The sequence below is a fragment of the Doryrhamphus excisus genome, linkage group LG6 (genome assembly GCF_037039965.1).
Source record: "Doryrhamphus excisus strain RoL-2023G ecotype Guam linkage group LG6, RoL_Dexc_Guam_v1.1, whole genome shotgun sequence".
NCBI lineage: Eukaryota > Metazoa > Chordata > Actinopteri > Syngnathiformes > Syngnathidae > Doryrhamphus > Doryrhamphus excisus.
Genome location: NC_136362.1, coordinates 21,796,427 through 21,819,980, shown reverse-complemented (window position 1 = coordinate 21,819,980; position 23,554 = coordinate 21,796,427). Strand labels below are relative to the sequence as shown.

Below are 23,554 nucleotides of genomic sequence, written 5' to 3'. Positions count from 1 at the left end.
GTACGCCTTCTTTTACTTTATAATGTCATTGGGTAGCAATGATGCTGTCACATCATATTCATGAATCATGTTGCATCCTGTCCGGAGCACCTGTCCTCCATCGGCCTCTGAGGATGGTCACCATAGAGACCACAAGCTTGTATGGGCACACAAGACAAATTGCAGTTTCTTAAGGAGGACAATGTTCAATTCATACCCAGCGTTGTCCACACCATGACACAACTTTAGTACTTGTCATTTGGTTTTGTCACAGCATCTCCTCCTGGTCCAGCTGGCTTGGTCACTCCAAAGTTTGCTCTTGTTTGCTCTGTTTATGAGCAGGTTTAACAGCCTCTACTGTACATGACACTCGGAACTGCCTCAGTACTGTAAGTCTGGTTATAAACCTCCTGGTGTCACAGTTAAAGGTGATGGAAGTCTGTCCAAAGGCAGTATTTCAATGATATATTAAATATATTGTGTTACAACTGCACTTTATTTCGCTGCTCTCGCTCTCGCTTATAATTGCCTTTTTACAAGGCTGTGTTGAATATAATTATCATAATTACAATTATTGCCATACACGTCATATGGCAATGTTTTTCTGACGTCATGTTACGAGAGTTATTGCTAGAGTTGTATGGCATTTACAGTTATTTTATTTTATGACTTATTCATTCATTCATTCATTTTCTACCGCTTTTTCCTCACGAGGGTCGCGGGGGTTGCTGGAGCCTATCCCAGCTGTCTTCGGGCGAGAGGCGGGGTACACCCTGGACTGGTCGCCAGCCAATCACAGGGCACATATAGACAAACAACCATTCACACTCACATTCATACCTATGGACAATTTGGAGTCGCCAATTAACCTTTTATGACTAATAAACATCTGTAACATCTGACCTTGAAAATGTTGTAGCATGGTATCATTCACCATGCATGTAGTATTTAATTCTTATATATTTTAGAATAAAAAAGTGTGCTTGGAGATAAAATGTTAAATGATGAAATGTTAAATCACAGGGCACATATAGACAAACAACCATTCACACTCACATTTATACCGATGGACAATTTGAAGTCGATGACTCGCCAATATCGTTGCCAATTAACCGAGCATGTTTTTGGAATGTGGGAGGAAACCGGAGTACCCGGAGAAAACCCACAAAGTTCACCTGGAACCTAACTCGGGTCTCCGAGCTGTGAGGCCTGCACGCTAAGCACTCGTCCGCCGTGCACCTAAATGATGAATTATGCATACATAAATAAAAGTCCCACTGGGCAGTGGCTATTGGCTCATCAATGGAACATTACTGACACCTTGTGACCAATGTAGAATACTACATGTCTTTGAATCATCTTTTGAATGCCTTATGTATATTTGCATGTCTATAAGAATATGTGAAATGTAAGTAAATTAGCGTATTATTTGGAGTAAGTCAACCACAAAATGGCAATAATTCATTCATGAATTTATTTTTTAAAAATGGTCCCATTTGCTCCAAATTTGATGGAAAACAGTCACATGAAAATTGTTTGTACTATCTAAAAAAGTAAAATACCACATTTTTAACGTCGTTTTGAGTGAAAAAACTTCAAGCAAGTGTCCTGTCGGGTCAGATGTCCACGCGCACACGCACACGCAAGCGCACGGCGGCGAAGGTGGTTCCTGCGTGATGGTGGTGTGGGAGCTCCTCTGGGCGGGCAATTCCACTCTAACCACCGCCTCTTTCTCCAACTGCACTGGGACGGCCTCTTGTTCTTCACTTTTGTACTAAGCAGGCGTCAGCCCCGTCCGGACCCCACCGAGCTGCGGTGTGGACCGCGTCCAAGACAACATGGGAAGCATCGCGTACCCGAGATGACCGACGCTTGGGTGAAAACCAACTTTCCTGTGTGTCCTCTGCGAGGGAAACGTAAAAACAAGGCTTGTTTTCGGAGTTCCACCTCCCCTCCGCTCTCCCCGTAGGATTTGATTCATAGGCGAAAAGCAAGATGGCCGCCGACTCCGTGCAGGTAGGAAAAGTTGACAACTGTTGGGAAAAGTGCGCTAACTCCCTGCTGGCTTTTGACAGAAAGCTGGGGAAAGTTTTCAGCCCCTCGGGCTTTATTCGGCACTCGTCGATATATCTGTGTTGGAGTGACGGGTGAAAAGTTGCTTCCAGTTCTGTCTGGGAATCATCCTCGGATTGAGGCCTGGGAAACAATTATCCAAACTAACTTATCCTGAAGTATGTCCCAAGTTTCGAACCAGCGGAGTTCAGAGCGTCTTGTGTTCATTTCGCTGTGAAAAGCTCGAAAGCTCGCTAGTTTCACTTAAGTAGTGGTCAAATGTTAACTTACAGGAGTGTGAGTCCTAGCGTTAAGTTAAGGAGGGGGAAAGGAGTCGCGTTTAGCGTTTTAAAGTCCCAATATTTTGTATAATGATTGATGAAAGTACACCATAGCAGGATCACGGTTAGCTTTGCCACAAATGATCGTACAGAACACATGGACGTCACTATAACGTCTGACAGCAACAGTTGTAAACCACATGGGCTCATTAAAAATTGTTGCATTTAGAAAAACAAAACATAACGTATATGTTTCACAATTATGCCCCCCTTTTATTATTTAGTTCGGGAAAAAAAACACGAGTCACGTATGAATATGGTTTCACTTGAATGACGTCACTGCCCGGGGTGACTATTTCTGGCAAACGTGAACATGCAAACATGTACAGAAACCTATCTAATCACTCCACAACTGTTACGTATCAATGATGAAAGACTTCACAGGGACTTTCTGTTTGGGAGCAGCCACAAAGTGAGACAAATATTGGTTCATGTGTTTCCTATATCATCTTTTCCAAGGCTATTATGGATGGAAATGGAGACAACAGGTGGTGGTGATGCATTAGTGATGCTCTAAATTACAACCTGTATTTACTTGCTTTATCATGTATTCACCATTTGTGAATATGTAGTATTATGTTTTTAGATTGTCCAGGTTGCATATACCGTACTGATCCGAATATAGGACGACAAAAAATATAAGATGAGCCCTCTTTTTCAAGACCTATTTTTGTAAAAATAATTTCTGATATAGTGGACCCTCATGTAGCATCATTACTCTGTTCCAGGAGGTCTATATACTCTAATCACATGAATTATTCTCATAAGAAATACAGTGTTCCCCTCATTTATTGCCGGGGATAGGTTGCCAGAGTAGCCTGCAACAAGCGAAATCTACAAAGTAGCCAACTTTATGAGCCGCTTCACTGACACAGATTTTGAAAGTCATTTGCGGATGATGAAAAGAACTTCCAGATTTATTATGTCCACCAGCCAAGGTCATAATTTTAAAATTTTACTGCTCACGCAGACATGAAAAGATCTGAGGTACTGTTAATATGGTTGGGTATTGTTGTCGTATGTGTCATGGGACTGTTGTTGTAAGTCCCCTGTACTCGTGTTTCGCACAGGCGGCCCCCAAAGTCCTGGATTTGAAGTAATTCTATACCAGCAGAGAGTCAATGTTGCTTACAACAAAGGATAAAACCAATCACAGTGATGCGGGGACAGCGGCAAGCCAGACACACCGGCTTATGTTATGCAATATAATTAATGAAAAAATGATCTAAAAATGCAGATAATATCAAGATGTATTATCGTGACAGGCCTATAAATAGTACTGTTTAAATACCATTTCTGAACCTGGAAATGTATTGGTACATTCATGGATCACACACCTGTTGTCAATTTTTCTGTTCAGCTCCTTGTGAGAGAACAGCAGCTTGTGCAAAAAGCACTGAAACAACAGTTGAACATGTGCATTTGAAACCTTAGAGAAGGTCAAATGAAGTTCAGCTTTAAAGGTTATCGTGCATTTTGCTCATTGCTCCAGTTGCGAAGCCAAAGTCCCACCGGACGGGGCTGCAGCTGCTGCCTCAAGTAGAGCACCAAGCTGCTACTGTGGATCAATTCATGCTGTCATTACACTGACAAATACACACAAACAACCATTATAGAGTTCAAGACCTGTAGTTTGACTCGAAGCCAATGAGAGCCAGTGTCTGTGGCCACATGAGAGCCAGTTGTGGGATGGAAGGCGGCTGAGATAGGCATCATGCAGAAGGGAAGCAGGAGCAGGATAATGGGCTCTACATTTCCATTGTCCCATTGTTTGAATGAAGCTCTTGTTTTAGCTTTTCAGATTTTAAAGAACAACTTTATCTCACTTCTCTTAGAGACGGAGACCTAATATTTGCCTTTGCACCCTCCCCCAGTCGCGTCACGCGTGTACGCATTAAAAGCTCCGACAAGTTGGACATGTGTAGGTAACAGTTGTTGACCTTTTGTAAGAATAGTATCGTTCAGTAAAGACCCTTGATGGCAGGCTGCAGGTCACTTATCGCTATATATTTTTACCAGCTGCTGCAGCATGTGGTTGGTATTGTTTTCAGCGTGCGCGTGTGTCTGTGCTTGTGTGTGGTCTGTGTATTCTGTCTGTAGTCTGAACTTTCACACAAGCATTTGTTGTTTGGACTTTACTGGGATTTTAGTTGGATGCATGAAAAAGAGTTTAAAGATGGTGGCTGTTGTCCAGTGTTTCTATTAAGCCATGGGTTTTGACTTTATGGATTAATTTGGCAGTGCATCATGGGTGGCAGTCGAGCGCCGACACAAACATGGACACCTCTGCATGAATAACCGTCTGTATGGGGCGGTATACTGGTGTAGAGTCTTTCAATGATAAGACAATTACTCATACTGGTATAAATGATAAACATAAACAAGCCCATTTGGGTGATGCGCCCGACTCTGATACATAAGATAAATGAAATGCTGTCATCGTGAGGCGAAGGAACGTTCATGTGGGGATGTATTTACTCGGTGGACCACTCTCACTCTAAATACTAAACAGCCTCCCTCCGAACTAAACTGGTTGAAATGGTGATACACACCAGCGAAGGTTGGCGGAACCTCAGAGTGAATGGAAGCGAGCCGTGTTAGCTTGGTTTAGCATGCTAGTGTGGTTGCGTGTCTCTTGTTCTCTAATGTAGTTTCTGTTGTTTGATATTTAACTAAAGCAGGCAGGTTTTAATAGCTGATTTATTTCCACCTTATCTGATTGACCTTTCATGGATTTCCATGCATCGAGTTGCAGTAAAATAGGCCCTTCTGGGTGTCCTCCCACTGTCCTCATTCAAGCTGGGCAAATACAGCAACAGTGCACTGTAAATACGTTTCTCACGACTATGAGCTTAAGAGCTGCCTTTTTTGCTTAGTTCCTGGAGTGGTGACCTCCATTTCACCTATGAATCATTGGGAACCCTCTCCAACCTGGAAATATACAAACTATTGTTTCCTCTAAGGTGGACCTATATAGATATGTTTTCTCAATGGCACGTCAGCAGTATGAGTGCATGGAAATCCTGCACCCCACCAAACTTGTTTTCCTGCCCTCAAACATCTAGGTGTATATGTCCATCAAAAGGAAAGTCAGTGATTACAGGGTTTACTCTAGATAATGTGCAACTGAAGCAATAAGCAATAATTTTTTTTTTCAATTTTTCATTATGTCTTCATTGTCGTGCCACACAACCCGGCCCACCTCAACTAGTATATCCTCTTTTGCACCGCCTTCCAAAAAGCCAGGAATTTAGCACCTTTTTCCTGTGTCGCTCGTCAGTGTGAAAAACATTGACAGGGGAGTCGACCCTGAAATTTGTCAGCTTTGGAGGTAGTATCAGAAGCAGGAAAGCAGCTTTGTTTAAGGGTATTCTTCCATCCGGGATCAGCCCTGTTGTCCATCCATCCATCCAACCATTTTCTATCACGTATCCTGTTTTAGCATTGTGTCCAGCAGTCAATAACAAGGCACATTTATAAGGTTTCTCACAGGACTACAATCTATTTGTGGTGGTTGGTTGTCATTGCGGTGGGAAAGGTGGCGTCATTGTCTCCACTTTGCAAAATTGGCTGTGAAGCATGTGCATGTAATATTTTAAAAAGCCTGAAAATACACTATACCAGGGGTGCTCAACAAGTCGATCGCGATCTACCGGTCGATCGCGGAGGTGGTACTGGTCGATCGCTGGTCGATCGCTGGTCGATCGCGGCGTGACATTAAAAAAATATCATCATAGCATCAATGCCGTCACTTGATTGATATACAGGGCAGCCATTCAGATGACAACTGAATGTTGCCCTTCGGGTGACCAATCAAATCAAACAACGTCTCTAAGTGCAGCAGAACTTACAATGTCAGCCTATCATCCATCCCCGTTACTTGATTGACCAGTCAGATGACAACTGAATTTTGACCTTTAGGTCACCGCTCATGCGTAAACAACGATGCAAAGTGCTAAGCTAGTTGGCGAATTGCGTCAGATTTTAAGCCCTCGCTAAAGTTTATGGTCACTAAAATGAGTGAAGTAGCTGGACCAAGTAAAAAGGCAAAAACATATCACTTCCATACGGAATGGGAGGTGGACTTTTTCGAAGTGCGTTTGCCTGGCTAACCTGGCTATCAGCAGCTACTGTCCGGACTATGCATCCCTGGCTGATTCAATTCAGTGCAAGTCATCAAAGTAAACTCCGGTAATTACAAAAAATGTTAATAGTTAATTATGTGTGTTTTGCAATATTGGCTCATTTGGTTATGTAAGGTACATCAACATACATTGTACGTACAAATAATCCTCAATACATTTGAAAATAAATAGATGTTTTGCATTTTTGTAGTGTGTAGATGACTCGGTCATTTTAAAAGTAGCTCACATGCTGAAAAAGTGTGAGCACCCCTGCACTATACAGTCATCCTTCGCCACATTTTGCGGATTCACTCGCACAGTTTTTAAAAAATATTATTAATTATGAACCATTTCTTGGTTGAATACGTCCTATTATTAGTCAAAAAATATGGAGATTTAGGCAAATGTTACAATTTTTGCCGAAGTTAAACATTTTCAAGCATAAAAATGTGTGAACTAAAGTACAAATATAGGGCATATTCTCTTTCATCCTTGCATCATTGTATTCTCAGGGCCTCTGTGAAGAAAAAAATATGAAATAAAAAACACACACAAAACAATAAAGACTGAATGAAATGGAGTATCAAGTATTTGATACTAGGTTTATGGCTAAATGAACTAAAATACAAGTACGAGGCAGAAGAAGCATTCTAATCATGACTGTGGTACTGTATTCTACATTGCCCACTAGGTTTTGGCGTTCGATGAGACATCGACACTTGTCCCTCTCAATATTGCGGTTCGATTCTTGCTCCTTCGCTATATTGTCAGTTTTCATTAATTAATTAATTAATGATTGCTGTTTTGTGGCCGACTGGTCGATATAGTCCATATACCTGATAGAGTGGGGTGAAAAAGTTACCCTCTCATTCGGTGTGGAAGTGGTAGGTTTTGGGCTTCTTGTGTTTTAGACTAAATAAATTATTGGTTAATATGCAGGTCACATTTTGTAAAGGAGTGTTGTTGGCGCTTTGTGGAAGTTTTTTCAGAAGGCTATATAGCCCGAATAGCTGTGTCCCATTTGGTACATTCACAGCTGCCTCTTTTAGCTGTGTTAGAACTAGGGTTGCTAGAAATAGTTGACTAATGGCCATATAATCGACAACTAATTTAATAGTCGACAAGCCGTTGTTCTCGCAAAGACCTTTATCATGAAAGTATTTTCCCACTTCGACAAGTGTTTAATGCCAAAGAAAAAATAAGGAAAGAAAAGAAAATGACTGGAAATATTTATTTTTATTAATTGTTTTTATTCTTACTTTGCATATACAGTAAACACTTCAAAACGATGGTTCTATAAGAACAGCTTCATGCTGGTGCAATAAGGTGTATGTTTTACATTCAATTGTGATAATAATAATAATAATAGTAATAATAATAAAGAATAAACCTAATCACTTAATCACAAAAAAGCAACAGTTCCCTAAAAGCTGTAGGGAGTATAATGTCAAGAAACTGCGGAACTGCTAATGTGTGAGTGTGTCATCTTATGTATGTCCGTTATTCTGTTCATGATGACACTGGTATTAAAACTGGAATTAGTTCATAATAAACTGATCACAAATGTTCTCCATAGTCCCAAGTGTTTTTAACAAGCACCTTCATCTGCACTGATATACAAGCAGGGCTCTTATCAGCAGGGTGGATTCTTCTAGTCTGGCTGCAGTTTAAGTTGTTTGTTCCTCTGTCATACCATGCAAGTGTGGGAGGTTGTGATAGAAGTCCAGTGTTATGTTTTTAACTTGGGGTAATTTTAGCCACTGGAGTGAGATTAGGTCCCATTCTGGGCTGCTGTGACCTCACAGAGTGAGAAGCTAATAGGGATTTGGCCGTCGCTACTCAGACGGTTTATCTTCCTCAGTTGATGTCACCGGCGCGTGTGAGGAAGACAAAGCAAAATGAGATGGCAGGAAAAAAATCTCTTGGAGTGAATGAGTGAGAGCGGCTTTGAATGGAGCCTTTGCTCGCAGCAATAACAGCCTAACTTTACAGAGGACCACTTTGCTCTTTCCAAATGGCTGAACTTCAGTGGGATACTTGTGAGGACCATTTAGCATGTCAGCGTAACGTGCGTGGGCTGGTTTGGTCGTCAGATCTAGAAATGGACTTGGCTGAAACTGAAGATGCTATGGTAAGATTAGGAACTTGTGATTTTAGCCATTAATGATTACGCTGAATGTCTTTATGCATCGCTGGATGCAAGATTGAAGCCGCAAGATGTTTACAGTTGAGATTTAATGGCAGTCGTATGTTCTGATCCCATTGAAACCTTTGTTCAGCTGAAGTTTCAGACGACAGTGAGATGTTCTATTAATGTGATATTAACATGTATAGTTTTTGCACACAATATTGTCAAAGTGCACTGGAGCAGAAATAACGTTATACAGTATACACCAAGCCTTTTGAGTTGTTTATTATAATACATGAATATCATCATTGGTTTATACGTGTTGATGTTATAGCAGCAAATGTTGTTTTCTAAGTAAGTTTGCATCTCATACACACCGATTATACATATACACACAGAGTAGCCATAGAGGATGTAAGCGTAAGATTAATCAACAGTGAAAATAACCCTTATTTGCTGCCTTGGCACCTCACCATCTTTTCACAAAGATGTCTCAAGTCATTCAGGAAGTGGCTCCTAATCCCTCCTTGGTTAAGGTGAAGGTTTTAAGAATGCAGGTTGATAGTGACTGAAAACTGCAGTGATTTGATCCTCAGCTTTAAGCTAAGATATATCTCCTTGAAAACAATTCAAGAAATTCAAGTTTAATACAGTGTATGCGATATTTGACAGCCACAACTCCTCCTCATTGAAGTGGTTTCTCTTTTGAATAGAAATAAACAAAGTGTGAGTTTAGAGCAAGCGGCCATGTGTTAAAACGTAGATCTGGCTGAACTAGTATACTATAGTGGAGCTGTCTGGCCGGTATGTCAACCGTATGCCAACAGCTTTGTCAGAGAACAGAAATGTGCCTAATCCTGAAAACTGAATGAAACTGAATGGAGACTATGTATTTCAGGTGCACAACCTGGACAAACAGCGAGTGTTTTGACGCCAAGCCACAAGTATTATAATAACAAGAGATCAGCATTGTTAAGTGATGAGTTATGATTGATTTATCCCATGAATATATAGCCACTTGTAGCGCCCAGCTGTTTTAAATGCCATGAAATAAAATTCTTAGGGAGAATTAAAGGTCAGCTTCACTGTAATATTTTAGAAAGATAGTATTGTAAAATGGACTGACAGTAGTGACATGGGGCAAATGTCGGAACTCCATGTATCTATGGTGAAACTTTTAAACTTTAAATCAAATAAATGTATGTTTTCCTGTACTTTTTTGTACAGCAGGTCAGCAATATAGTATAGTGATGGCAGCACATACTGTAGTGTGGATCCATACATTTGAAGAGAAAATAAAGCTCACAATCCACAAAAGAGATGGGCTAGTTGTTGAATCAATATATTTGCCAAGCTTTTCGGTGATCCGCTCTTTCCTTTTTTGCTCAATTTTAGATATTTGTCTTTCCTCTGAAAGTCCAGCGTTTGTTGCTTTGGTGTAGCAGCCAAGTTTCAACGTTTCACACTGTGTGTTTTGGTCCTCAGATGAAGTATGTGTCATATTTTGTCAAAGCTGTATTGTATAGAGTTATAGTGCTTTTCCTTTTACCTTCTTCTGCGTCAATATTCCGTTCATCTCCTCTTCCAGGGGGATTCCCGGGGCCAGCTCGTGTCGGAGCGGCTTGGCCTAGGCAACAACCTGGACCTGTCGGACACCATGGTCCAGCAGAAGCTGGAAGAGATCAAGGAACAGATTCGCCGGGAGATCCGCAAGGAGCTGAAGATCAAGGAAGGTGCAGAGAACCTGCGCAAGGTACAGTCACTGTCACCAGTCAACCGTGTCAACATTTGTTGCACACCCAAGAGTGTCTTTCTGTGAGACTAATGTCACAACTCATGGCTGCGAGTCTTCTATCCCAGTCCACACTTTGGCAATTTCTTTTCTTGTCCTCAGGTCACCACAGACAAGAAAAGCCTGGCTTATGTCGACAATATGCTAAAAAAATCCAACAAGAAGGTTGAGGAGCTTCACCAGGAGCTGCAGGAGCTCAATGCCCACATTGTGGTTAAAGACCCTGAAGAATTACAAGGTAACTAGCAGCCAACAATTTTATGTATGTGTATAAATTGTATATTGGTGAGTATGGCGCTTTTACGCAAATATAATAAGGGGTTCGATGTGGGAATGCAAATTGTGATTGGAGGTCTCTTAATGTCGTATGTCAGCAGTAGTACCTCTCAAGGACTCGGGTTCGGCCAATAAAAACCAAAATATGGAAATGCCGTGTTGTTGGAAGGTTGTTTTACTTTGCTCTACAGTGCCACTGAGCAAGGGTTTGAACCCAAACTGCCATGGGCGCTCTTTCATTATTATGAAACCCTTCTCTGATGCCTGTCCACGTGTCTGTTTCGAGCATTTACTATGTATAAAAGAACAGACTGTACAGTAAAGTTGCCCAAGAGGAAACTGTTATTTTAAGCACACATTGTTGCTATATTTATTTGGTGAGTTTCTGTGTTATAAAATGTTTCTAATTGAACGTGCAATCTAATGTTGTGGTTTGAGGGTTGGCCCCTGGCCACTCTTGTGGCTGCTACAGTATTCATCCAGTACCGCAACAGTCTATCTCTTATTTCACCAGCAACAAAGCTGTAGCCATTACTGGTTGCTGTAAAACCCAAGTATCACATTGTCAGTCATTTGGGTGTTGTGCCACAACAACATCAGTAATAAGATCAGACCACACACAAACAAACACAAACACAGTCAGAGCACAGTCAGTCTTTGGAGGTGACTCACTCTGGAGAGACTGACATTGTTGCATTCCACATTCCACCGACTGTTACAACGAGCTGTCGATTGTTCCCCTCTGAGACTGTTGAAAGCTAGCTCCTGTGCCTTTTGTCAACAACAATGAAACTTGGAAGGAGTCAAGCAGTGGCGTTTGTTCAACGCTTTGAACCGATGGCCTGATGAGGCAGTTGCTGGAGGCGAGGGTCACATGAACGGAAGTTGAGGCCCGATGTTTGTCTGCCTGGTGCCGGTGACAATCCGCCGGTTCAGTTGGTTATCTTGAATGGGAGCAAATTTATCCTGTTTCTGTGACCCTGTGTCTGATGAACGAGGTCCTTCTTTCTATGTGACGCAGCGGCACCGGAATGTCGCTGAGCATGGTGAGATGACGGAGAGCAGGGAATGGAGTCATGGGACATGGGACATGGGACAATTTCTTGACACATGGTCGACTTGAACAGGGCTTGTTTCCCCAAATTAGTCAGAAAGAGTTGCTGTGTCTGTACAAGCTGCCAGAATGGGTTTTGTTGTTGGACAGGCTTGGGGTGGGTTGTGTCTGCTTATCTCCACGGCTCAGTTTAAGTCATAAATCGACTCACTAGGTCACTCATTCACTCACAGGAAGCCACACAAGCTACGTTTTTTTAATCTGGTCATTTAATAGCTATAAAATAGATGCGGGGAGAAGTGTCCTCAACGTTATGCCCCAGTATTTTTGGAAGTATTGTGATATTTAACATTTATTTAAATACATTTTAAGTTCCCATGCATAATGATATATTTTTTTATAATGATACACAAATTATTTTCCTATTTTTCCCATATTCTCATGAACTGGGGGTAAATTCTATTTTTTTCACGTTTGTCAAACCTGTCAAATGTTTCAGATCATCAAACTAATTTAAATATTCAGTTGACAACACAACTGAACACAAAATGTAGTTTTTAAGTGAAACCTTTTATTATTAAGGGAGAAGAAAAATCCTAACCTACATCGCGCAGTGTGGGTAACCCTCCTGTTAAAACTTAACTGAGAGCTATCAGTCTGCAAAAGGTCATAAGGAGATTTCTAAAGATTTGGGACCACAGTGAGAGCCATTATCCACAAATGGTGAAAACGTGGAACAGTGGAGAACCTTCCCAGGAGTGTTCGGCCAAGCAAAATCCATCATCCAAGAGGTCACAAAAGACCCCACAAGAACTGCAGGCCTCACTTCCCAGTTAAGGTCAGTGTTCATGACTCCACCAATTAAAGACACAAATGGCCTGCAAGGCAGAGTTCCAAGATGAAAACCACTGCTGAACGACCTTTGGGATAATACTCTGTGGTCTGAAGACACAGATTGCAATCCCATTACATCTGCCGTCAAAGTAACGCCGCATTTCAAAAAATGAACATCACACCAACAGTAAAATATGGTGGTGGTAGTGTGATGGTCTGAGGCTGTTTTGCTGCTTCAGGACCTGGAATACTTGCTGTGATGGAACCATGAATTCTACTGCCTACCAAAAAATCCTGAAGGATAATGTCCGCCTATCTGTTCTTGAATGGTTGAGGAAAAAACAAATGAAGACAAGTGGCCTTGTCAAAGTCTATTGAGATGCTGAGGCATGACCTTAAAAAGGCGCTTCATCCTGGAAAAGCCTACAATGTGGCTGAATGACAACAATTCTGCAAAGATGAATGGGCCAAAATTCCTCCACAGCGCTGGAAGAGATGTAAGATATCACAAATGCTTGATTGCAGTTGTTGCTGCTAAGGGTGGCCCAACCAGTTATTAGCTTTAGGGGGCAATAACTTTTTCACACAGGGCCATGTAGCTTTGGATTTTTCTCTCCCTCAATAATAAGTGGATTTTGTGATCAGTTGTATTGTCACTAATCTGAAACATTTTAGTGTGGCAAACATGCAATAAAAAAAAAGAAATTAGAAATGTTTGATTAACAAAGATATCAATGCAATGTTGGTGTAAAGTTGAACATTTACCTACGTACATATAATGTTCTCCGCACTGTTTATATTGATCCTGGACAGATTATGGGAACCACCCAAGTTCACTTGTTTTTTCCCAGTGATGTCATTGTTGAGAGAATATTCCTGCCCACTTTCTCTTTGCGTTCCCATCAAAAACCGAGGGGAGGATTGCCCTTGTCAGCTGTCCAGCAATGACATCATCGCGGCAGCTATTCAGCAGCTCAGTGTCTTGTCCTCCAGCCCAGCGTGGGCTGGACCGCTTTTAGAAGTAGGAGGGAGTTCTCAACTCCATGCAACCTTGGCCAAAACCAACCCCCCTGCCTCCATTCCCCCGTTCTCAAAGAGAGAAACTCCCTAGCTGGAACTACTGTACATGACTTTTTCAACACTTCTACAGGTGGCTGCTTATTATAATCCATGTCTGGAATTTAAAAAATTCATGAAAAAAAAAAATATTTTTAGGTTGACTATTGATTGATGATATCCTTAAATGTTTCATGTCCCACCAAATGTTTTTATAATCTTACTGAGAAAGCCTGGCAGACCTTTTTTATGAGGAGTCCCACTATGACACCACCGACACTGAAACTGAACTTGCAAATCATGTCTGGAGAAGTCAGACAGGTTTTCCTGCCAACTGTGTGTACATGCATTTGTTTGTGTGTGTGTGTGTGTGTGTGTGTGTGTGTGTGTGTGTGTGTGTGATGGGAGTCATCAAATCAATCTGGTGAAGGGTTTCCCTGCCCCCTGCAAGTCTACACAGGAAAACATGCGCTCATCCTTTGGATATGTTCTTGTTTAAAAACGATGATGGTATTTGAGAAACTGTACAGTATATTTATTTTATTTATTATTATTAGTTATTTATATATTTTATTTATTTATTATTTATATAGGACAACCTTTGGCATGATGAGAAACTTTTGTTCCTCTGACATATGGTTATGACATTATGAAACATCATTCCAAATCTTAATGTTATTGCAGCAATTTTGGATTTGAAGTCCAGCATGAACACATTTTACTCCACAGACCTTTCTAAAGGTGCTACTTGACAGGTTTTTGTAAGCAAAGTAATGAGTGATTGTGCAGTGCTGCAAGATTGTTTAGCTAACCGCTACAAGGCTGCTGGCTAAAAATAGCGTGTACATGCAGAGTTCAGTTCCTTGTCTATTTGTGACAAACTCCAGCGATCGGCATATCCTGTACCAAGGGTTGTTTCCAAAGTTTGGTAAAGTACTAACTCCACCTCCTCTGTGTTGCTCCGCAGAATGCCCTCTGACCCCAGATACCCCGAACAGTGAGACCCGAATATGCACAAGCAGTAGCCGCCTAGCAGCCCTGAAAAGGCAGAACGACATTGAGCTCAAGGTCAAACAGGGTGCAGAGAACATGATTCAGATGTACTCCAATGGACCATCAAAGGTAGGGTTTGGCTTCCTTGTTTCTTGTAACCTGGGGTAGACTCCATCACGGTTTTACAGGCTAGTATTAGTCAAAACATATTCGTCTATAAGCTAATTGTACGTGGCATTTAGAAGATGTTACAGTGCATGTTCCAATTCTTATATTTAACGAACAAATCCAAGATTTCAGCAGAACCTATGCTGTTTTAGTTTTTCATATCCAAATAAGGCTCCAATGTATAAAACACAGGGGGCAATGAATGAATGAAAATCTTGTATTGCCACTGAATTTATTTGTAATTTTAGGGCTCCAAGCCATAAGCCTGTTGAACAGACCAAAAGAAAATATACCGCACTGGTGATTTCATTTCTTCTAGTAAACGTGGACTCTGCAATAATGTGATACCATGAGACCTGGAGTTTCCCAGATTAAAAACCAAACCACCACTTCCACTCCACAGATGGCACAATGTTATCATTGTAGCTTTGCTGCGGCAGGACGAAACGTGAGAATATGCTGATACACGGTGTGTCATCTGCACTGCTGTTTGTTCACAAAGCTTTTACAGGCACTGTTGCTCCTCTCAGCCTCAAAGTATGACTAGCTATAATTTGGCTGGTGTCTGCGTGGTTCAGTCACAAGGGACGGGTCATGCCACCTGGTCCCGACTAAGCCAGTTATTAGAGAGGTGTACGAGTGTCGGTTCAGCAAACAATAGAAGAAAAAGGTGGCGTGACCTCTGGGTGAAGCAAAATGCATCCAAAGTTGTGCTAGTATTGACATATTGGGAGAGCTTGCAGAGATTGTCATAGAATTGTAATGATGAAGGATGTGGATGTGAAAGTCAGTGGCACAAACCCAAGTGTCCCGACAGTCACTGTGAGGTCACAATGTTTTGTAATCAGCCTGTCAGACAGAGGCACCGTCCGTTTGGAAATACTGCTGTCATGATGTCAGAGAGGAAGTTCCTGGTGGAAAGAGACCTTTTCCTGCACGCACTGCCACCAACAACTTGGACTGTTAAGTTCAGAGGAATGCTGGCGTGTGTGTGCATGTAAAAGAAGTCTGCTGACTATACGATAATACAACACCTTTTTGTTTGGCAAGAAACAATAAAGATTGGTTCATTGGGTCCAGATGAGGTACAACTGAGGTCTTTGTGGAGCTGTTGGTACAATCTTATGAGCCCCTAAAAAGTATTGTGTCATTTAGTGCTCTTTTGGCTTTCTTAACCGGATGGATCCCACTCATAGGATCGCAAGTTACTGGCCACAGCACAGCAGTTGCTCCAGGACAGCAAGATGAAGATTGAGTTCATCAGGATGCAGATACTCAAGGCAAGCCAGGCCAATGAGCTGAGCTTCGAGAACAACGATGTGATTGGTGAGATTTATTCATTAATTTTTGAAAAATGCCACAGTGTGAGTGAGCGATGTTCGAACTGCGATGGAGTGAGGGACGGCTGATACGGTCAACATCATCATCATCATCATCATCATCATAATGCTCAAACTCACCTCTGAATCCAAAACGTCACTTCCTGTCCAGTCCTCAAATAAACGGAAGGCATTTATTGAAGCACACATGAGTCTTACCTCTCTGATCATGACTATGTCAAGGTGACTGGAGGCGTGTTATTTCATGTTTGGCTCTAATAATCATATTTAGAAAGTCATAATCATATTTTCTATGCTCTTATCTGGAAAATATTTAGTTTAGTCATATTGAATCCTCCTGAGCGTAAATTCACTTATCACTGTCAATTCTGCAGCCGATTTCTGGCGATAAATGAGGGATTACTGTGTTTCATTGTCCTCCAGACAAGGCCATCATCAGCCCATTGGACTTGCGGGTAGAAGAGCTGTGTCACCATGCCAGAATAGAGTCTGCTGTAGCAGAGGGAGCCAAGAACGTCATGAAACTCCTGGGCACAGGGAAAGTCACAGAAAAGAGAGCGCATTTAGAGGTATAGCATCATATTTACTGCTCATGGATCTCTACTAAAGCAGTCTTTGCTCTGTTCATTTGTTAACATAAACCATATCATCTCTGGCTGCTTTTAACAAAACTGCATTCCCTCCCTCTTTGTCTAATTCAGGCCCAGGCTCGGTTTAACGAGTCCAGCCAAAAGCTGGACCTCCTGCGCTATTCCTTGGAGCAGCGCCTCAGCGAGCTGCCTAAGAACCACGCCCGCAGCAACAGCATTGTGGAAGAGCTGTCACTTCTGTCCGCGCCAGTTCTCAGCCCACGATCCAGCATCATCTCCACGCAGAACCAGTACAGCACCGTGACCAAACCCGCGGCACTTACAGGTACCGGACGACAGTCATATGAAATATATTGTTGAGGAGCCAAGGGCATTTGAAGAATTACCTAATTAATTCATTAATCTTATAATAAATATTATATAAAAATGTTAATTATATAGACGCCGTACACTGACACTGAAAGCTTAATCTTTACTTCAACCAATGAATTATTTTATGGAGAAATAAGCATAATATGTAAAAACAGGTAGGGAACTGGCTGAAAACACAATAGGGTGCCAGAATTATGTCCCAATTTGATGCCATTCGCTTTCTACCAGTCTGTGCTGCTGCTGTACACAGTACAGTATTGCATATAACAGGTACAATGATCTTCATGATTTATTCTAGTTGTAAATACTTCCAGGCCAAACTTGACTTACTTTAGTTTATTCATGTCCATCCTTGATAGCCATTGAAGAATTATTCATGCTTTTAAGAGCAAAGCAAACACCAGTAGAAGTACTCAAACACACTATCTCCATCCTAGTGTACCGCACTGTTTTAAAGCATTTTACTCCATAATTAAGACCTTTGTGTGATGGTTCCCCACCCCACTACCAGGCACGCTAGACGTCAGGCTCATGGGCTGTCAAGACCTTCTGGAAAATGTTCCCGGACGCTCCAAAGCGGCATCTGTCCCGCTGCCTGGCTGGAGCCCGAGTGAAACACGCTCATCGTTCATTAGCAGAGCGAACCGAAGCCGCAGCGTGAGCGCACGAAACATGACAAAAAGCGAGGAGCTCTCCAGTAAGTCCATTGTAAAAAGGACACAATGATAAATACTGCTAAAAGTAATTAGTTTATCACGTGAATCAATGGTTGGGGTTTGAAAATTGGAATCTGTGTTTCCTCAGACGAGATCAGTGCAGTTTTGAAGTTGGACAACACAGTCGTAGGTCAAACCAGCTGGAAGCCGGTCAGTAACCAGGCCTGGGACCAGAAGTTTACATTGGAGCTGGATCGGGTAATGCAAACGCACGCACCATTGGCTTGAATGTCCAACAGGGTTTTTCATCCCTTGCCGCCCTTTTCTAGTCCCGTGAGCTTGAAATATCAGTGTACTGGCGTGATTGGCGGTCACTCTGTGCGGTCAAGTTCCTGCGCCTGGAGGACTTCCTGGACAACCAGCGACATGGCATGTGCTTGTACTTGGAGCCACAGGGGATGCTGTTTGCCGAGGTCTGTGCACGCACACGCGTGTTCACTAGCAAACAATCCCAAAATGCATGGCTAACCTATTGCCACCATTCATTGTATAGGTAACATTTTTCAATCCTGTGATTGAGAGACGACCAAAGCTGCAAAGACAAAAGAAGATTTTCTCAAAGCAGCAAGGTGAGCCGACTTGGTTTCACCATTCCAGCAACCCTCATCTATTCACTTTCTCTTTGATTGTGTCCGTCTTCCTTTCTTGGGTGTTTTTCTACCCGTTCCGGGTCACCAGGTAAGACTTTCCTGCGAGCCCCTCAGATGAACATCAACATCGCCACCTGGGGTCGTCTGGTGAGAAGAGCCATTCCAACCGTCAGCTCCAATTCCTTTAGTCCACAGACAACTGAGACCGGGTCCAGCAGCATCCCGGGTTCACCCACACCCAGCAGGCAAGCAAAGGCACCCCCGCCGCCCCATGTTAAACCCTCCAAACCTGCAGGTTGACTACTGTCTGAACGCCAATCATTTTGTGTCCACAGTGACCCACTGGTGACAAAACTGGACTTTGACAGAGAGGCCACCACAGGACCAAAGTTCTACCCAGCACCCGACAGCATCCGGGAACCCCCAGAGCAACACAACAAGCTGCCTGACAAGGAGGAAGTGCAGGTATTGAATCTTGCATATTGTTAATACCTGGGGGGGGCTAGTCAATAGAATGGGAACACAGAGGTTCATTCATTGGTTTAGAAACTCAAGGCTAAAACAACACTTATGTATTTTTGGGCCAAATATGTAACATTTGGATAATGATGCATTTTTTGGACTACTAATATGCCCCAACCAGGGAACAGACATATTATTTAGGAATATGTTTTGGAAAACATGATAGAGTTAAGCCACAAAATTCCAAGTACAATGTAGTCGGGGATTACTGTAATTAGTTAGGCCCTAGATCAGGGGTGGGCAAACTAAGGCCCGCGGGCCAAATGCAGCCCACCAAGCGTTTGAATCCAGCCCGCCAGTTGCTTTCTAAGTATTTCAACTTTTAACATACAAACTGGCAACATGACTTTCAAGTCGCATGTCTTATTTACTTAAAAAAAAAAAGAAGACAAAACTGTAAAATTAAATGACCTAGTTTGATATGGTCTGATGTTCAAAGTGCTCCTGAAAAAGGGACATGAGAACATACAGCTGATAGCATAACACTTTTACAGATAAAATCATTCATTCATTTTCTACTGCTTATCCTCACGAGGGTTCCAGGGGTGCTGGAGCCTATCCCAGCTGTCTTGGGGCGAGAGGCAGGGTACACCCTGGACTGGTGGCCAGCCAATCACAGGGCACATATAGACAAACAACCATTCACACTCACATTCATACCTATGGACAATTTGACCTAGCATGTTTTTGGAATGTGGGAGGAAACCGGAATACCCGGAAAAAACCCACGCATGCACGGGGAGAACATGCAAACTCCACACAGAGATGGCTGGTGAGGTCTGTGTGCTAACCACTCGCTACCATGCAGCCCCAGATGAAATTAGATTAATAAAATAATTCAAGCAAAATCATAAGCTTAAAATTGTGTGTGTGTTAAAAATATGTTCTGGCTCCCTGGACGATTTTGTTAACTCAATGCGCCCCATAAGTCAAAATATTTGCCCACCCCTGCCCTTGACGGACTAAATCAATATGAACTGAAATTTGTCCATTTAACATTGAAGGTTCCACTGTAGGAGCCATTTTGGTTACATGAACTTTGAAAATGATGCTATTTGATATTTTGCCCCTGTACATACAGTAAGTCCAGTTGTCAGTTGATTTCAATAAATGTAACATTAACACCTTATTCTCTGTCTTGCATTCCGACGCTCCAGGACGCGCTCGCCTCGTTTGACTTCCTGAACAAGAGGAACAGCGTTGCAGTGAAACCTGATCTGGACTTGGTGGTTGAGACAGATCTGCAACATCCAGACCTAGAGCTCAGAGCCTTCCAGAAAGATGCTGAGATAAGGTAGACCTGCCCCCCATTGGGGCATTAGTTGAGAGCCACATAAAAACATCTTTAAAGCTTCTATTAATAGTCTAGGAATTTTGAAAGATCACAGTGGCGTAGAAATGGCACCCTCAAGTGGTTGGAACTGAAATTGAGAGGATATAAAGTGTGATGTTTTATTTTCAGGGAAGAAGAGCAGTTTCAATTTAGTCTGAAAGACTTTAAATGTGTTGCGGTCCTCGGACGAGGCCATTTTGGAAAGGTCAGTTCCTTGCAATCTTGCCCAAGAACCAAAGATGGTTTGTCCTGAAGCTAATTCTGTGTCTTGCAGGTGCTGTTAGCCGAGTATAAAAGTACGGGAGAGATGTTTGCCATCAAAGCCCTGAAGAAAGGGGACATTGTGGCGCGTGATGAGGTGGACAGGTAACGGCTTATCATGAAGTTCCCGTCTAACCAAACACCGACGTGTCATGTGACCAGCTTTCCTCGTGTCCCGTTTCCAGCCTGATGTGCGAGAAAAGGATCTTTGAAACCGTCAACAGCGTGCGCCACCCATTTCTGGTCAACCTCTTTGCGTGCTTCCAGACACAGGAGCATGTGTGTTTCGTCATGGAGTACGCGGCGGGAGGCGACTTGATGATGCACATCCATGCCGACGTGTTCTCCGAACCTCGGGCCGTGTGAGTATTTCAAGAAAAAAAAGTCTCTTACTTTTTCTGCACTGCTTATTTTCTTATTATTTTTCCACACCTCAGATTTTACGCTGCTTGTGTCGTGTTGGGATTACAATTCTTACACGACCACAAGATCGTGTATAGGTGAGCCCTTCAGAGGACTTGTACTTCATAAACTTTGTGTTGGCAAATATTAAAAAAAAAATGTTCCTTGTGTTTTTGCAGAGACTTGAAGTTGGACAACCTGCTCCTGGACACTGAGGGCTATGTAAAGATTGCCGACTTTGGTCTTTGTAAAGAAGGTGAAAAGAGACATTTTACTGATGGACACTTGCATGTAGATAAGATATGTACATAAGAGTACATAAGAGTGGATGAATTAAGATGAATGGCATGCAGCCACACTGCCCTGCACTCTTTCATGACTCAGCATGTTTACTTGCTCCGCCCCTTCGTGTCCCATTGTGCAACTTTCCTGGGTGTCGCCTTTAGGAATGGGCTTCAGGGACAGAACCAGCACTTTCTGCGGGACACCAGAGTTTTTGGCGCCCGAGGTTTTGACTGAAACGTCGTATACCCGTGCTGTGGACTGGTGGGGGCTGGGCGTCCTCATCTTTGAGATGCTGGTGGGGGAGGTGAGCACATGTTTTATGTGGAATGTAGATTGCGTCACGGGACTTCCTCTTGCCACCGTGACCTCATCTCTGTACTCTGTCAGTCCCCCTTCCCTGGTGACGATGAGGAGGAGGTCTTTGACAGCATCGTTAATGATGAAGTCCGCTACCCGAGATTCCTCTCCACGGAAGCCATCTCCATCATGAGGAGGGTATGTTGTTTAGCCCAGCAATTGAAATGACATGCACTCGCTTCATGGATGCACTAGTTGGCGCTGTTGCAAGTCATATATCACCTTTTAACACATTTTTCAAAAGCCTGGTCACACACAGCGACTGCCCCGCCCTGTCACGAGCCGCTCATGAGAGGCAGCTCATCCAACCGGCGTGTGTGCGCACCACTGTGGTAGCCTGCATCCAGTTTTTTGCTTGTGGCGGGGTTCATTTAGTAATAGTGCTACAAAAACACACCATGGACACACTCGCTTGTTAATGGCCCCGCCCCGCCCCGTGAAATATGTTAACCAGGGACGTCCAAAGTGTGGCCTGATCCCTTCCACTCATACGCAATACACGTAGCTGAATGAATGCAGCAAGAAATACAGCAACTTCTCATCAATCCATGTTGATTTCAGACTTAAAATACGGTACCACTTTAAGCCCTGGCTGTTTCTGGTTATACCACGCCCACTTTTGGTCTATGCTCCGCCCATTCTGGGTACATATGTAAATGGCTCCAGGTCATTTAGATGGTGAACAGATCTACTCGCCCAGCCCTAGTTTTTATTATATAAATTGTAGGGAGGCACCAAGTTCCATTGTGCTTCTCTATGGTTATCATCACATACCTTTCTGTGTCATCTTTTTGTTTGATGCCTGGAACGCCAATATTGCCTTTCAGCCACCAATTGACACATTTTTGGAAAGCAGAAGTGGACAGATTTTGAGCAGGAAACAAATGCGTCATCACTGACTACTTCTTGCCGCTTCTCTCCGTGCCCAGCTTTTAAGAAGAAGCCCCGAGCGTCGGCTGGGAGCAGGAGAACGAGATGCAGAGGAAGTTAAGAAACATCTATTCTTTAGGGTGAGCGACACTTAACTAATTGCGGTGGAGAAGCCGCAAGCACTGACCGTTCCTCTATCTGCAGAACGTGGACTGGAACGGACTCCTGGCCAAGAAAGTCAAGCCACCATTTGTGCCCACCATCCAGGGCGCCAACGACGTCAGCAACTTTGATGACGAATTTACCTCGGAGGCGCCCATCTTGACGCCACCCAGGGAGCCCCGAGTGCTGAACTCCGAGGAACAGAGCATGTTCACGGACTTCGATTACATCGCTGACTGGTGTTAGCTTAGCACACACAGTGAAACTGACGTACTCTCCAAAATCTCTCCACAATGTTGAAAGAGGAGGCGGATCATCTTTTGTCGCCAGGCGCCTCCCACTTAAAAAAATAAAATAAAATGAAGAATTTTTTTTTTAAACAAGAAAACCAATGAAACTCTTGTTGGAGAAACTGAAGGAGGGGGGGGGGGGGGTGCTGGGGCCTCCTGCACGCTGTCTGACCACTAAGAATGTTTTTCATATGAACTCTGGAAGATGGCAACACCCCATTCATGTTAAACGTCACTGTCTCTTGGTTTTTTTTCTATGTACAGTTTATTCAGTCCTATATTTTATTGCAGTGTTTTTTCTTCCTGTAAAGCCTCCGCCATAGCTCACCCACTTTTTATCTCACTGTAAATGTCTCATTTCCTCCCAGTCAATTTCACAGCGCTAAAAAAGCCAATGACCACACGCATCTTGACTACTACGGCTACTTTTTTTGTTGTTTGGTCCACTTTGCATTTTTGTGTGTGTCTTCGCCTACAGTTCAAAGCAGCTTTCCATCCAGTGTTATGACACATGCTGTAGAAAAAAAACTCCAGAATTAAAATATTTGATCATGAAAAAGCCCTTAGGCCCGGGTGTCCGACGTGCACCTTCTTAAAATTTAATTGAGTTAAGTGAGTTAAGAATTAAGTGTAAATATTTCCAGGAAAAAGTCGTAATTTCATGAGT

General features: G+C 42.8%; 1 protein-coding gene across 2 annotated transcripts; it reads left to right on the top strand.

Moving 5' to 3' along the window:
- The first annotated feature begins 1,694 nt into the window (after nt 1–1,694).
- On the top strand, nt 1,695–23,294 carry pkn2a (protein kinase N2a). 2 transcript variants are annotated; one of them, XM_058067192.2, is made up of 23 exons: nt 1,695–1,995; nt 10,213–10,377; nt 10,519–10,654; nt 14,604–14,758; nt 15,994–16,123; nt 16,561–16,706; nt 16,839–17,052; nt 17,611–17,796; nt 17,904–18,013; nt 18,085–18,228; nt 18,309–18,384; nt 18,494–18,650; nt 18,741–18,870; nt 20,085–20,221; nt 20,390–20,465; nt 20,535–20,626; nt 20,707–20,883; nt 20,959–21,021; nt 21,103–21,179; nt 21,370–21,512; nt 21,596–21,703; nt 22,495–22,575; nt 22,640–23,294. In XM_058067192.2, exons 1-23 carry the CDS (start codon nt 1,975–1,977, stop codon nt 22,841–22,843), a joined length of 2,928 nt encoding a protein of 975 aa, XP_057923175.2. In that variant the 5' UTR covers nt 1,695–1,974; the 3' UTR covers nt 22,844–23,294. The 2 variants fall into 2 exon arrangements, with proteins under 2 accessions (XP_057923175.2, XP_057923174.2); XM_058067191.2 differs by lacking the exon at nt 1,695–1,995 and adding an exon at nt 8,356–8,627.
- Nucleotides 23,295–23,554: the final 260 nt, after the last annotated feature.